The 16,054-nt window shown below is 46.0% G+C and overlaps 1 protein-coding gene across 3 annotated transcripts in view; it reads left to right on the top strand.

Annotated features, from left to right (window-relative positions):
• LOC133066344 (death-associated protein kinase 2-like) overlaps positions 1-16,054 on the top strand; it is a 108,910-nt gene that overhangs the window by 33,342 nt on the left and 59,514 nt on the right. The window contains exon 1 of one of the 3 annotated variants that reach the window (XM_061157336.1): positions 10,719-10,910. The exons of the other annotated variants lie outside the window; for them this stretch is intronic. Coding sequence (XP_061013319.1) covers positions 10,888-10,910 — 23 coding nt within the window. The 5' untranslated portion in view covers positions 10,719-10,887. Of the gene's footprint in view, positions 1-10,718; positions 10,911-16,054 lie in introns of those variants that run through there. 3 annotated transcript variants of the gene reach the window in all.

Here is a 16,054-nt window from a genome sequence, read left to right as displayed (position 1 = left end):
GCACAGGCTTCTCATTGTGGTTTCTCTTGTTGCAGAGCATGGGCTCTAGGCACAGGGTCTTCAGTAGTAGTGGCCCGTGGGCTTTGAGCGCTGGCTCAGTAGTTGTGGCTAACAGGCTTAACTGCCTTGTGGCATGTGAATCTGCCTGAATCAGGGATCAAACCTGTGTCTGCACTGGCAGGAGGATTCTTAACTACTGGAACACCTGGGAAGTCCAGTGTCTGTTTTTTGACATAAAGTGATAATCGTAATAATCACCTTCATTTGTATAGTAGTTTACAGTTTATGAAGCACATTCACATACATTATCTCATTCTATTCTTGTGGCTACATTTCTAGATAGGCAGGAGCAATTAACCCTGTTTTACAGAAGAGAAAAAAGAGGCTCAGAGAGGTTCAGTGACCTGGTCGCACATCTAGGAAGAGGGAGCATCAGAAGTTGAGCCCAGGTTTTCTGACTCCAGAGCAGGAAAGGCAGGGAGATTTGCACCCAGTTTATGATGCGGACCTGTCACGCTGCTGGAATGCAGGCTTTCTGGGCACAGGGAGATGTGAGCATCCCAAGACTGTCCTGGGCCCAGCAGAGCCCACCTCGCAGAAGATGGGACAGCCTTTGAGGTGTAGTTTGGGGTTTTGTATGGGCTGTGCCTCTGTGGCCTTCTGTGGCTGCTGTTTCTATTTGGTTTTTACAATTGCCTGTGAGGCAGCAGGGTGGGTAGGTGCTGTGAGTCCCATTAGATGAGAAAATTGACATTTCAAGAGGTTGGGTGACTCACTCAATACCATTTATTCCTTATATACAAAACAAGCATGAATTGCGTGCCTATGGGAGGCACATAGAGGGCTGAGATCATCGCTAGTGACTGGCAAGCAAGGAATATGGAGGTGAGGTAAGTGAGGGAGGTGAGTAAGAAGTAAGGTGAGTAAGAAGAGGGACCACAGCAGGTACTCAGCAACTCTCTGCTGAGTGAGGGCCCTGGAGGACAGCCCCCCGGTTTTGGATCTCTTTGTATCCTACCCCAGCAGTAAGGACAGGGTAGGCTCAGGCCAGTGTTCCAGAAAAACGTTGTTATTCGTCTAAAGAATGATGATAATTGCTCCTGTTTATCGTGCTCCTGCTGTGTAGCACATCATAGACCAGACGTTTTACCTGTGCTATTTCATATTTATTTGGCTGCCTTGGGTCTTAGTTGGAGCACGTGGGAGGTCTTGGTTTCATCATGTGGGCTCTTTCGTTGGGGCACACAGGCTTCTTTAGTTGTGGCACTCGAGCTCAGCTGCCCTGGGGCATGTGGGATCTTAGGTCTCCGAGCAGGGATCATACCTGTTTCCCCTGCATTGGAAGGTGGATTCTTAACCACTGGACCACCAGGGATGTCCCTACCTGTGCTGTTTCTAACTATCCTCATTACTCCATTTTACAGATGAGAAAACGGAGGCTCAGAGAGGCCTAATCACTAGGTACCCCAAATCATCCTAGGATTAAAAGTCAGATCTGTTTGGCGCCAAAGCTAGCGTCCTTCCTCCTGAACTACTCTACATCTCTATGCAAATGAGCTCTGAGAAACTTGCTGGAGAAGAAGTGTGCTTGTCTCTTTTGGGGAGCTCATGGATAACGAAAGAAGGTCAAGTGTGGAGGGACCTTAGGTGGGTGGACAGGGCCACAGCTCTGGATAGAGAATCTTTAACAGGTGATGAGGCCTGCTGGTGGGAGCCGTGCCTGATGAGCAAGCGGATGGGGTGAGCTGGGTGGGGCCTTGTATTCGTGGCTCCTGCATCCTGCGGATTTGACATCCTCAGAAGCCAGGGGTTGCCTTGTCCCCCTCAGATACCCTCCCGGGAAAGTGCCACTAACACAGGTTTTGTGACCCCTGTTACACAAAGATGAGTGACATTTCCCAGGACTCCTGAAACCCCCAACCTGCTTCTCTGCCCCCCTTCCCTGCTGTGTTAATTTCCTGGGGCTGCCATAATAAATCATCTCAAACTAGGTGATTAAAACAACAGACATATATTCTGTCACAGATGTGGAGACCGAAAGTCTGAAATCAAGGTATTGATAGAGTTCATTCTTTCTGGAGGCTCTGAGAGAGGCTGGGTTTCCTGCCTCTCACCTAGATTTTGATTCCAGTTTTCCTTGGCATTCCCAGGTTGTAGCTGCATCACTCCAGGCTCTGCCTTGGCCTTCACATCCCGTTCTCCATGTGAGTCTCTAAGTGTCCTCCTCTTCGGTCGAATCTCCCTCTGCCTCTTCCTTTCTTTCTGCGCTGGGCCTTCACTGCTGCGTGCGGGCTTTCTCGAGTTGGCAGAGAGCAGGGGCCACTCTCTAGTTGTGGTGTGTGGGCTTCTCATTGTGATGGGCTTCTCTTGTTGAGAAGTGTGGGCTCTAGAGAGTGGGGCCCACTAGTTGTGGTGTGCATGTGGGATCTTCCTGGACCAGGGATCAAACCTGTGTCCCCTGCATTGGCAGGCAGATTCTTAACCATCAGACCACCAGGGAAGTCCTGTTTTATTCTTATAAGGACAACCGTGACTGGATTTAGGGCCCTAACAGGTAATCCAGGGTGATCTCATCTCAAGATCCTTAAGTCCATGACATCCCCAGAGACCGCTTTTCCACGTAGGTTACATTCACAGGTTCTGGGGATTAGGACACAGACATGTCTTTTTTTGAGGGGCCACTATTTTACCTACCACATCTGCCACCCCTTGAACCTCCTGGAGCTCCCTAAGACCTCTGAAGTCAGTGCGCTCACTGCAGGCTGGGCCCTGTGCCAATGCGGCCACCTCCCCTCCTCAAGGAGCCCCCTGAGCCTATGGTCAAGTGGGTCTTGGCCCCCCCAGAGACCAGCAGTGGGATGGCCTCATAGAAGGAGCTCCCAGAGCCCTGGGGTGAGCTACTTTGAACTTCAGAGCAGTAATTCCCACCTGGAACATGCTGTCTTTGTCCTGCATGGCACAGGCAGGAGAGAGGGTGTCCTTGGCCAGGCAGGGCCCGTGGGTCAGCCAGGCTGTCTGTCTCTGGCCAGACTGCAGCTGGCACGGGCCCCTGACCACACAGGGCCCTCTCCTGCCACCTCACCGCTCTGCAGAGACCTGCTCTGCTCTTCTGCCCACATCGCCCCCATCCTTCCCTGAGGATGCCTCCTTTCTCCATGCCCTTTTTCTTGTCTGCTGACTTATCTCTCCTCTCTCAAAGGTGGCACATCTTGTTTCTATTTAATGATATTGACTTTTCTGAGGGATCATATCTGTGTTTTCAGTTAGATGTCAGCTCCCCTGTGGTACCTCGCCCGTAGTCTTTGGTAGACACCATTGGCTGCTCATCTGGCATAGGAGAGTGTTTGGGGCTCCTGGACTTGGCCAGGACCTGAGTCTCCTTCAGAGACCCCAGAGCTGTTGGGATGCTCACACAATATGGAACCTGAAAGGGACCTTCGAGAATATCTAGTAATCCAACATGGGTTTTCCAGAAGAACAAATGAAAACCCAGGAATGGGTGATATGTTCCTTTTATTAAAAAAAAAAAATACTATTTTTTACTGTGTTGAGTCTTACCTGGGACAGGATCTTCATTGTGGTGGATGGGCCTCTCCCTTGTCGAGGCCCCCAAGTCCCCAGCTCCTAGTTGTGGTGTGCAGGCTTAGTTACCCCTCAGCTTATGGGAATCTTAGTTCCCCGACCAGGGATTGAACCTGTGTCCCCTGCATTGGAAAGTGGAATCTTAACCACTGGACCACCAGGGAAGTCCCGGTTGATTCGTTCCTAAACTACTGGGTGGCTTTGGATAAATCAGTCACTTCCTGGGTTCTCATTTCTTTGGAAACCAGGGTGTTGGGCTGTTAGATACTCTCAGAGCTCCCTTTCAGGCTGAACGTTGGGTGATTGCAGGAAGGTTCTCCCTGTGCTTGAGGGAGGGTTGGAGAAACCCACGCCTCCCCCTCCACCCCCAGCACCTTCCTGCCATTATTAGACAGGACCTTTCAGAGACCTGTGGGCTGTTGGGACAGTCACCCTGGTGGTTGGATGCTCTGGGCTGGGAGAAGGCCATCTGGGAGCCCTTGGTTAGAGGAAAATAGAGTCAATGAACACTTAACCCGAGTCACTGCAGCCCTGGGGAGGATGAGGGCCGCCAAGCCTCCGGCTCAGAATCCTGGCTGGAAGGTGTTTCTTCTTTCTGGCTAAACTGCCAGCCACACCCAGAGAAGGTTGGGATTTGCTAAATGCATGACTAACTCGTCCTGAGGCAGGAGATCCCTATCCATTCACTATGGCATCATGATTTATTCATGTGAGGCTAGAACACCTACGGGGACTGGACCTTTCCTGTGGCTTCCATGTCACATGCAGCCAACTGTATTTTTCCAGAATGGATCATTTCTCAACTCTAGCTTGCTTTCCCAGTCAGTGCCAGGAAGCTTATAACTCTGGTCACTTAAGAGCCCCCTCCTTCCTGGGTCTGCAGTTTTTTGGAAGGAACACTTGGTTTTTGACCGCACTGCGAGGCATGTGGGATCTTAATTCCTTTCTGAAAAGTCGCTCAGTTATGTCCGACTCTTTGCGACCCCATGGACTGTAGGTCCAGGCTCCTCCATCCATGGAATTTTCTAGGCAAGAGTACTGGAGTGGGTTGCCATTTCCTTCTCCAGGGGATCTTCCTGACCCGGGGATCGAACCCGGGTCTCCCACATTGCGGGCAGACGCTTTACCGTCTGAGCCACCAGGGAATCCCATTAATTAATTCCTCTACCAGGGTTCAAACCCGTGCCCCCCTGCAGTGGAAGTGCAGAGTCTTAACCACTGAATCGCCAGGAACGTCCCAGGAAGACATTCTTTTCTGGGCCTCAGTTCCTTTCCTGGCAGTGCAGGTGCTGGGCTAGCTGCTACCTTAAGACCTTCCAGCCCTTAGGTTCTTTACTTTTAAAACCTCACCCCTTACCCAGCATACCCTTCTATTTTCTTAAGGGATTTGCTTCTATAGAGCTGTTGCGAGGAAATCAGAGACATCTTAGCTGCTGGGAAGACTTTTGCCTGGTTTCACCTTTCTGCCTGTTTACTAAGTCTTAAAGGCACCTAGGGTCCTTTAGGCTGCCAGTTTCTGCCTTTCAAGATCACACTAGATTCAGGGAATTCCCCGGCGGTCCAGTGAAGACTTTGCCTTCCAGTGCAAGAGCTGCGGGTTCCATCCCTGCTTGGGGAGATAAGGTCCCACATGCCTCCAGGCCAAAAAAGCCAAAACATAAACAAAAGCAATATTGTAACAAGTTCAATAAAGAAGAAGAATAAAAAAAAAAACAAACCCACACAGATTCACTTGATGTCTAAAGTCTACAAGGTCTCAGCCCTGAAGCAGAGTGAAGGCAGACTCATCCCACTTCGTTTTCCCTCGGAATGAAGGGAAGGACCTGTCTCATTCCTCAAGACGTTTGCAGTGTCACTGTGACTGCTTCCTGCTCTGGGGCTGTGGAACCGAGTCCCTGCTCAAGGACTTGGTTGCCACCTTGTGGATCGTCTGGGGGCGGGGGTGGCAGGGGCCTCAGGGCTGATGGGATCTAAAAATGGTTTTGCTTCCATGCTTTCTTTATGTATGTCATTAGGATGACACTGGAGTTATAGTTTATACCCTGTTTTCACCAATTACATTACACTGTAAACATTGCTCTCTGTCCTTTCCTCGGGGAGTGTATTGGTTGGCCGTGTGACATTACAGATAGAATTTCTAACCATGTTCAGGTTAACTTTTATAGTTGCAAAAGCAAACTAGTCAATTAAAAAAAAAATCAAATAGTGCACTGAAACGTTTCCTCCCTCATCCTCCTGAATCTCTGTAGCCCCAGTCCTCAGAAAGGACCATTGTTAAGTTTCCATGTATCCTTCTGGACATTGTCTATGCGTATACAACGATACATATGCACATTCTGGTGTTTTTCTTTTTTTTTTTAATGTAGATTGGCTCAGACTGTACATGTAGATGGGATCAGAATGCTGTTTTGCAATTTGTTTTTAGTCTTGTGCATTTTCACAGATCTGTGTGTGTGTATGTGTGTGTGATGTTCTATTTAACAGTTGCATAGACCATCTATTATGGATGGACCATAATGAATTTAACCAGTGCCATTAAGGTTGTGTGTCTTCCCTGATGGTTTAACAGGTAAAGAACCTGCCTGCAATACAAGAGATGCAGGTTCGATCTCTGGGTCAGGAAGATCCCCAGGAGGAAGGCATGGCAATCCACTCCAGTTATTCTTGCCAGGAAAATTGCATGGACAGAGGAGCCTGGCGGGCTGCGGTTCATGGGTTGCAAAGAGTTGGAGACGACTGAAGTGACTGACCACAGTACACCACACAGCTGTGAGGTTGTTGGGACTTCCCTGCTGGCTCAGTGGTAAAAAATCCACGTGCAATGCAGGAGATGCATGTTTGAACCCTGGGTCAGAAAGATCCCCTAGAGAAGGAAATGGCAACCCACTCCAGCATTCTTGCCTAGGAAGTCCATGGGGGCTCCAGTCTATGGGATCTCAAGAGTAGAACAGGACTTAGTGACTAAACCACCACCACCATGGAGGTTGTAACTTCAATGTTCATCCTTATATATATGTCTTCATACCTCGTTTACTCACCTTCTATCTGCCAAGTATGATTCTAGACAGAGGATTTTGTAGTAAAAAAGGAAAAACTCTAGTGCCACACTCATACCAGTATGATCGTTAGGTAAATTCTAGAAAGTGGAATTGTTGGCAGATTGATTTATCACATATACTGAATGCATGTAATGCATGTAAACCATGTGAAATATTTTGTTGAATGTTTGTTAAGTCAGTGGCTGCCTGAAACTTCCTGCCCTCTCCTGTGGCACCTGGCCACATTATCAGTACCCTCTCCCTGGCCTCCCAGGGGTGAAAGGGCCATTTACTGAGACTTCAGGAAGGTCACTACAGCAGTGCTGGGTGGTGACAGTAACATGCGTTGCTGCCACTTTTCTTTCTTGTTTTTTGTAACTGAGGTATAGTCGATTTACAGTATTATATTAGTCTTAGGTTTATAACGTAGTGATTCAATGTTTTTTAGATTATACTCAATTTAAAGTTACTATGAAATATTGACTATATTCCCTGTACTGTACAATATGTTCTTATAGCTTATTTTTTTATACATAGTAATTTGTACCTCTTAATTTCCTTTTCCTATTTTATTTCTCCATCCTTCCCTCTCCTAAGTGGAAATCACTAGTTGGTTCTCTTCTCTATGTCTGTGAGTCTCTTTCTGTTTTGTTATATTCACCCATTTGTTTTATTTTTAGATTCCACATGCAAGTGATACCATAAATATTTGTCTTTCTCTGTCTGACTTATTTCACTAAGCATAATACCTTCCAAGTCCATCCCTGTTTTTGCAAATGGCAAATTCCATTTTTTTTTTTTTTTTTTTGTATTATTGAGGTATAGTTGATTTACAAGGTTATGTTAGTTTCTGGTGTATAGCAAAATGATTCAGTTATATATATGTAAGTATATAATTTTTTTCAATTTTTTTCTCCATTATAGTTTGTTATAGGATATTGAATATATTTCCCTGTGCTATAAGGGTCTTCTTTTTTTTTTTAGGCTCTTCTTGTTCATCTGTTTTATATGTAGTAATTTGTTAATCCAGAACTCTTAATTTATCCCTTCCTTCTTCCCCTCTGGTAAGCATAATTTGTTCTCTATGTCTAAGTCTGTTCCTGTTTTGTTAATAAGTTCTTTTGTATTATTTTTTAAAATTTCATATATAAGTGATATCATATGATACTTGTATTTCTCTATCTGACTTACTTCAATCAATATAATTAATTAATATAATACAATTAATATAAATTATGTGATATAATTAATTTAATAAATTATAATTAATTAAAAATAACCTCTAGGTCCACCTGTGTTGCTGCAAATGGCATTATTTCATTCTTTTTTTATAGCTGAGTAATATTCCATTGTGTGTGTGTGTGTGTATATGTATACATATATAGATTTTTTATCTATTCATCTGTCTACAGACATACAGGTTGCTTCCACAAACTGGCTGTTACAAATAGTGTTGCTATGAACTTTGGGATACGTGCATCTTTTTGAATTAGTGTTTTTGTTTTCATTGTATATATACCTGGGAGTAGAATTGCTGGATTGGTACCTCTGCTTTTAGTTTTCTGAGGACCCTCCAGTGGCTGCACCAGTTTATGATCCCATCACTAGTATATGAGCATTATGTTTTCTCCACATCCTCATCAATGTTTGTTATTTATAGACTTTTTGATGCTAGCCATTCTGACAAGTGTGAGATGACAACTCACTGTCGCTTTGATTTTTATTTCTCTGATGATTAGCAATGTTGAGCATTTTTTCATGTGCCTGTTGGCATCTGTATATCTTCTTTTGAAAAATGTCTATTCAGGTCTTTTGCCCATTTTTAATAGGGTTTTTTTTATATTGAGTTATATGAGCTGTTTATGTATTTTGGATATTAACTCCTTATCAGTCATCGTTTGCGAGTATTTTCTCCCATTCCGTAGGTTGTCTTTTTCATTTTGTTGCTGGTTTCCTTGCTGTGAAAAAGGCTGACACCTTTAAGTTCCTTGTGGGACAGTTTTTGCCATGTGTCCTCCCAACTGTGTAAGGAAGTCAGAGTGGCTGGTTTGTACTTTATGGAAGGAACTGGGGCACAGACAGGTTATTATTGTTCAGTCACTCAGTCATTTCTGACCTTTGTCGGCCCCATGGACTGCAGCACGCCAGGCTTCCTTGTCCTTCACCATCTCCCGGAACTTGCTCAAACTCATGTCCATTGAGTCGTTGGTGCCATCCAACCATCTCGTCCTCTGCCGACCCCTTATCCTCCTGCCTTCAATCTTTCCCAGCATCAGGGTCTTTTCCAGTTAGTTGGTTCTTCGCATCAGGTGACCAAAACATTGGAGCTTCAGCTTCAGCATCAGTCCTTCCAATGAATATTCAGGGTTGATTTCCTTAGGATTGACTGGTTTGATCTCACTGCTGTCCAAGGGACTTTCAAGAGTCTTGAGTTTAAAACTATGCCCATAGGCATTCCTTAAAGATTGAAGGAACTTTCTGGTATAACAAGATAATTCTCTTGTGTGTTTATGCTGTGTGTATCATCAATAGTGTCTGACTCTTTGTGACTCCATGGATTGAAGCCTGCCAGGCTCCTCTGTCCATGGAATTTTTCAGGCAAGAATACTGCATTGGTTTGCCATTTCCTCCTCTAAGGGATCTTCCCAACCCAGGGTTCGAACACACATTTTCTGTGTCTCCCAAATTGGCAGGCGGATTCTTTACCACTGAGCCACCTGGGAAATCCACAAATTCTTGTACCCATGCCTCAACTGTGTCATGCTTAGAACCAGCCTCTATACCACTCAGAAAACACATTGTCATCACTAACCATGCTGTATTTCAGATTTTCAGACCTAAGCACCAGTATGTCTTGAGCTTCAGAGATGTGTCTGTCTCACCGTGGGAGTGGTGGGTCACCCTGATGAAGTGTAAGACATTGCCCTGCCCTAAGAAGATTAATCTAGTTTGAGGGCGGGGAAAGCAAACACAGGAAAGAAAAGGGTACAAAGAGATAATTATCCCCTTGTGTACTCAACTTTGGAAGCTGACACATTCAGATCCCTGAGGGTTGGCATGGTCAGGGAAGGCTTCTGGGAGGAGTTAGAACTTGAACTTAACCAGAGATAGGATTTGAGTAGGCAGAATGTATCTCCGAATAGGCAAACAGGAGAAGCCCTGAGGTGGGAATGAGTGTGTTGGGCTGATCCTGCTGGGAAGCCAGAGTATCCCTACAAGGGCTTTGGGACCTGGCCAAGGTGCTCAGGCTCGATGGGAAGGGAAAACAGGTCTTGAGCAGAAGAGAATGTGATGACTCAAGTGTTTCAGGAAGAGGGGAATGTGTGGGGTGGACTGGGATTGTAGATAGAGGACTGTGAGCACGAATGCTGAACAGGAGGTTGTGCTAAAAGTTGTGGCCGCTGCTTACGTCACTTCAGTGACGTCTGACTCTGTGTGACCCGATGGACTGCAGCCTACCAGGCTGCTCTGTCCACGGGATTCTTTAGGCAAGAGTACTACAGTGGGTTGCCATGCCCTCCTCCGGGGTATCTTCCCAACCCAGGGATCAAACCCGGATGTCCTGCATTGCAGGCAGATTCTTTGCTGCTGAGCCATCAGGAAAGCCCAAGGGTAAGGTGTATTCATCTGTAAAAGTCTAGCTCTTACACCAAGGGTACTAAGGGTATTCATCTGTAAAAGTCTAGCTCTGCAGGGTGGTGGGCCTGAGGAGTCTAGTCCGTTTCATTCAGAACACATCACTGCAGCTCTGCTGTGCGTCCATCATGTGCCTGGGGAGACAAAGATGGGTGATTGTGGGCTCTGTTGGAGGATCTCACGGTCTCGGGAGGAAGAGAAATATACAAAGAGAGAATTTCGATAAGACTCGCTGAATGTCTTAGGACAGAGGGGTGCACCAGAGATGGGAACAGAGGAGGGCCTTGTGTCCAGGACACAAAGAACATTTCAAAGGAAAGACCAGTAGTGACTAAATAATTTCTGGCTGACTTGCCTGTGCTTTGACAGAGAGGAAGTCTCCCATTTGCAGACTGAGAAAAGGTTCCTGCCCTTTCTTCCGCATTGACTGTCAAGTTCTTGGTGATCCTGTAGCCCAGTGCATGTGTCTTGGGAACTGCTGACCCCTGAGTTCACTCCTGGTTGGATAATCACAGTTCTCGATGAAAGCTTACAGTCTATCTAAGAAAGAAAAGGAAAACTTTATTTGAGTCAAACTGTGGGCTATAATCTAGGAAGAACACTCCAGAAAACTCCAAGAACTCTTCTGCCCATGAGGAATCACAGCACAGTTATGTAAGTTTTGTGAAACAGAGGGCGTTACATTAAGTGCCATATTATTGACAGTTGACACAATCCAGATCTATGTGTCATGTGGCCCCTTCTAAGGTCAAGAAGGTATGTTATCTTTTAAGGAGTTGTTGCTGGGAGAATGTTGCTTGTCATGGTTGAGTTGATATTTCTGCCTGTGAGGGAGGTTTGGTGATGTATAACGTGGATTCACAATGAGCAGTAGAGGGGGAGAGGGGGCAAAAGGGCAGGGAAAATGTTTTATGTTTAAATTTTCTTTGTCTTGCCATAACATATGAACTTTGTTTCACATGGTGTTCTGCTCTACTGGTTGAGGGTATCCATGTGAGTATTTATTTTCTCTCTCCTGCTTTTCTACTGTTAAATCAACACAGGAAGTTTTAAAAAGGAAATATTCACTTAACTATTCATCATCCCAGCACATTTTTGCATCTGTATTCTCTACTACTTTTTGGCCACACAAGTATGTTTAAACAAAACGAGAATAGTTATCTAACTGTTCATACCATCTGTGCATGTTCCTGTAACATTATTTTATATACATGTCCCACCTGATGCTCCTATTTATCATCTTGATGTTTATGTCATCTTCCATTGCCTCCGGAACAGCTAATTACCACCCATTTCCTTCGTGGAAGATTTTTAGTTTGTTTCCAGATTTTCCTTGTCTATGGAGCTGCACTCTTTCTTTTGAGGTCTCTCCACTGGCTACATTCCCAAAGAACCCTGCTCTCGGGTTCAGATAATCTGATTTAAAATTCCAGATCTGTATCTCATTAGCTCTGTGGCTTTAGCTATCTGAGCCTCAACTTTCTGGTCTGTGATAATACTGATCATGCAGGGTGTTGAGATATGACCCAGGGCCAATAAAGGACCTTTCATGAAGGACCTGCACTTTCAGGCACAGCTGATATCACCCAGTAGAAGTGTGTATTTTATGGTTCCCTTTTTATCTCTCTCTATATAGAGAGAATTCGTAGACCGTACAATTCATGTATTTAGTATATGTGCTGCCAAAGGGAACACGCAATTCACTCATTTATAGTGTACAATTCAGTGGCTTTTACTATATTCCCAGAATTGTGCATCATCACCACCATCAATTTAAGAACATTACCCTCAAAAAGAAACTTCATGCCCATTAACAAATTAATAGCCATTCCCCATTTTCCGCAATCCCTCCCAACCCTAGGAAACCACTAATCTACAGATTTTGTCTCTATGTATTTGCCTATTCTGGTCATTTTTTGTAAATGGAATTGTGCAATACGTGCTGTTTTATGACTGGCTTTTTTTTCTTTTCTTTGTTAGTGCAGCTTTTATTTCAGTAGACCAACAAACTCTTACTAAGTATGTATTTTACATGTTCTTTTCACTGGTTCAGGCATCATATAGACATATAATGAAATAGTTCCTATTTGAAACCATTTGAGGGTCTCTTAGTTATATGAGGAAGATAGTTATCTAAAAGCAGCAATAAAATACTATGTGATAAGAACTGCAGCAGAAGTATAACCAAATGGAAGAAGAGCAAAGAGAAAGGAAGAAAACTGAATTTACCAATTTACCTTAGAACTCTGACATTATAAGGAACAAGTTTTATATATATATATAAATATATGTATATATATATATACACATACATAAACTCATTGGAAAAGACCCTGATGATGGGAAAAATTGAGTACAAGAGGAGAAGGGGGCAACAGAGGATGAGATAGTTGGATGGCATCACTGACTCAGTGGACATGAGTTTGAGGAAACTTAGGGAGATAGTGATGGACAGAGAAGCCTGGCGTACTGCAGTTCATGGAGTCATAAAGAGTTGGACACGACTTAGTGACTCAACAACATCAACAGTATGCATGCTGCTACTGCTGGTGCTAAGTCACTTCAGTTGTGTCCGACTCTGTGTGACCCCATAGATGGCAGCCCACTAGGCTCCCCCATCCCTGGGATTCCCCAGGTAAGAACACTGGAGTGGGTTGCCATTTTCTTCTCCAGTTCATGAAAGGGAAAAGAATAAGTGAAGCCGCTCCGTCGTGTCCGAATCTTAGCAACCCCATGGACTGCAGCCCACCAGGCTCCTCCGTCCATGGGATTTTCCAGGCAAGAGAACTGGAGTGGGTTGCCAGTGCCTTCTCCGAACAATATGCATGCATGCATATATGTGTTTGTGTGTGTGTGTGTGTGTGTGTGTGTGTGTGTATAGGTTTCCCTGGTGGCTCAGTGGTAAAGAAGCTGCCTGCCAATGCAGGAATGGCTGGCTTCTTTCACTTAGCATATTTTCAAGGCTCCACATTGTAACATGTATCAACACTTCATTCCTTTGAGTTGCCAAATAATATTCCATTGTATGGATATAGGACCTTTTGTTTATTCATGCATCTGTTGATGGATATTTAGGTTGTATGGTTCTTGATATGCAGTGCCCACTTTTTGTTGTTCAGTCACTAAGTCGTGTCCGACCCTGCTACCTTGTGGACTGTAGCATGCCAGGCTTCCCTGTCCTTCAGCATCTCCCAGACTTGGCTCAAACTCATGTTCGTTGAGTTGGTTATACCATCCAACCATCTCATCCTCTGTCGCCCCCTTCTTCTCCTGCCTTCCATCTTTCCCAGCATCAGCATTTTTTCCAATGAGTCAGCTCTTTGTTTCAGATGGCCAAAGTATTGGAGCTTCAGCCTCAGCATGCAGTGTTAATTGGCATCTATCAAATACTGTTGCATGCTGCAAACTGTTGATGTGCCAAAAAATTGATACCTTTTTCATCATAGCAGTCAAACTGTAGAAATTAGGTAACTACTGGGACAGCCGTTGGAGAGCTGTCCCCATGAGTTATGAGGAATTCCGGGCCAAGTGAGCACTCACCCTCTAGGAAGGTACCTTTGCCGTCTTTCCTAGAGCTTTCTTCAGGGCTGGGAGGTCAGAGGAGGCAACCCCTTCAGAAGGCAGAGAAAGCTTCCTGGAGGAAGGACCCTTCAAGGATAGAAAGTCTGACTGGAGCTAGGAGCAGGTGGACATTTTGGGCAGGTATGAGCAGGTTACTGGTTGCCATGATAGGAGAGTGGAGGCAAGATTTAGGGGGCCTGGAAACTGCAGGGGCCAGATTATAGGCTGAGGGGATCTTATACCTTCCATCATTTGGGGGGGTATATGAGAGGGTTGTGTGCTGACAAGCATGGTGAAGTGAGGATGGCCTGCCACTGACTCGAAGCTTGCCTCCTTCCCTGTAGCTGGCAGAGGTTTTTCTGAGTGAGGTTCAAGCTTCCCTGCATGTTCAGTGGCTTCCTGGAGCGGGGCTGCCCACAGGTAGCCTGTGGGCGGGAGGGAAGAGCAGTCTCCACTTCCTTCTTGGCTCCCTGTGAGATGGATGTAATCTGGACTTGGCTTTCTCCTCTCCCAGCTGCCATGTAGGCGCCAAGGCTGAGCCGTCTGAAACATGAGGCAGGGTGGAGGGGGGTGAGAACAGGGGCTGCCTGTCAGGAGTCTTGTCTGGCCCTGGCTCTGTTACTGCGCAGGGCAGAGGCCTCAGTGTGGGCCATTCCCTTTGCTGGCCCCTGCTTTCCCCGTGATGGTGATACGTTCCCTTTACTTCCACCGTCCCATGAGTTCTGCAGAATTTTATTGTGTACTGGGGGGTCTCCAACAGCTTTCCTTGGTGGGCTCCGTCCTGCTTTGAAGGGGGTGGGTCGCGGCTTCTCTGGAGGGTCTTGATATAGCTGCTGGGACTGCACGTCTTTAGGTGTTGGGGGAGTGGGGAATGATGGTGCCAGGGACTGACAGATATTGTATAGACCAGGATATAACAGGAGGAGAGAATGTTCTGGTGTCTTTCTGCCACCTGACCAGTCAGCCTGGAGGGCTGTGGCCTCTGATGGCAAGGGCCGATTCTCTGACTCTGGCCTGTTTGGGGTAAATTGGCAAAAGCTACATATGTCAGATTTGGTGGCGGCCCCTTTATGGCAGCAGAGGGGTCAGGGCTGGCCCAGGGAAGCTGGGGCCAAGTGTGGTGGGCAGGGACCACTCAGTGTGGGTTGATCCTGAAGCTGTCATGGGCATGAGGGGGTGCCAGGAGATGGCACGAGCAGAGAGATGCTGGGCAGGCTGGTCCTGCCTGCATGACTGACGTTTACGTGGGATGGATCTGGTTCTACTCCTGCATTCAGTGCTTCCCTTCCCTCTTTGTGGGCAAGATAGTTTATTTTTTTTTTTTCTCTTCCTGCCCCCACCTTGGCCATCTGTCTCCCAGTGTTTTCTATTGGCTTCAAGCATGAGAGACTCTGGTCTAAGCCCATTCCCATTTTGGAAGGTTGTTCCCACCTTCTGGGTTGTTCCAGGCTTCCCTTTATCCATCTTCTCCAGCACCTGCGCATCTTTCCTGACCTACACGTGGTATTCCTGGACCAGCAGCTGGGATTTAAGCCAAGGGAAGATTATGTTTCTCTTCTTGTTTCCAATATCTGTGGTGACTGTATTTACTAACTCCGTGATCAAAACACATGGCCTCACACATACAGCCTGAGTGTAGAACAAAATGTTCACTATTGCTGCTAGGCGGGATGATTTTCCATGAGCTGCCTGGATACCTGCCTTACTGATAGCCTCCTGGCTTCTGCAGCACCACAGGTAGGAAGATCCCTCAGGGATAGGTATTGGACCTACTCAGAAGATGTGCTTGTCCCATTAAAGGCAAAAGCTTTCACCCTTGTTGTTATTATTCAGTCACTAAGTCATGTCTGACTCTTTGTGACCCCATGGACTGTGGCATGCCAGGCTTCCCTGTTCTTCACTGTCTCCCAGAGTTTGCTCAAACTCATGTCCATTGAGTGGGTGATGCCATCCAACCATCTCCTCCTCTGTTGTCCCCTTCTCCTCTTGTCCTCAATGTTTCCTAACATTAGGGTCTTTTCCAATGAGTCAGCTCTTCGCTTCAGGTCGCCGAAGTATTGGAGCTTCAGTTTCATCATCAGTCCTTCCAGTGACTATTTAGGGTTGATTTCCTTTAGGGTTGACTGGTTGGATCGCCTTGCAGTCCAAGGGACTCTCAAGAGTCTTCTCCAGCACCACAGTTTGAAAGCATCAGTTCTTTGGTGCTCAGCCTTTCTTATGGTCCAACTCTCACATCC

Source organism: Dama dama, chromosome 12 (assembly GCF_033118175.1).
Source record: "Dama dama isolate Ldn47 chromosome 12, ASM3311817v1, whole genome shotgun sequence".
NCBI classification, from domain to species: Eukaryota; Metazoa; Chordata; class Mammalia; order Artiodactyla; family Cervidae; genus Dama; species Dama dama.
This window is presented reverse-complemented; position numbering and strand designations above follow the sequence as displayed.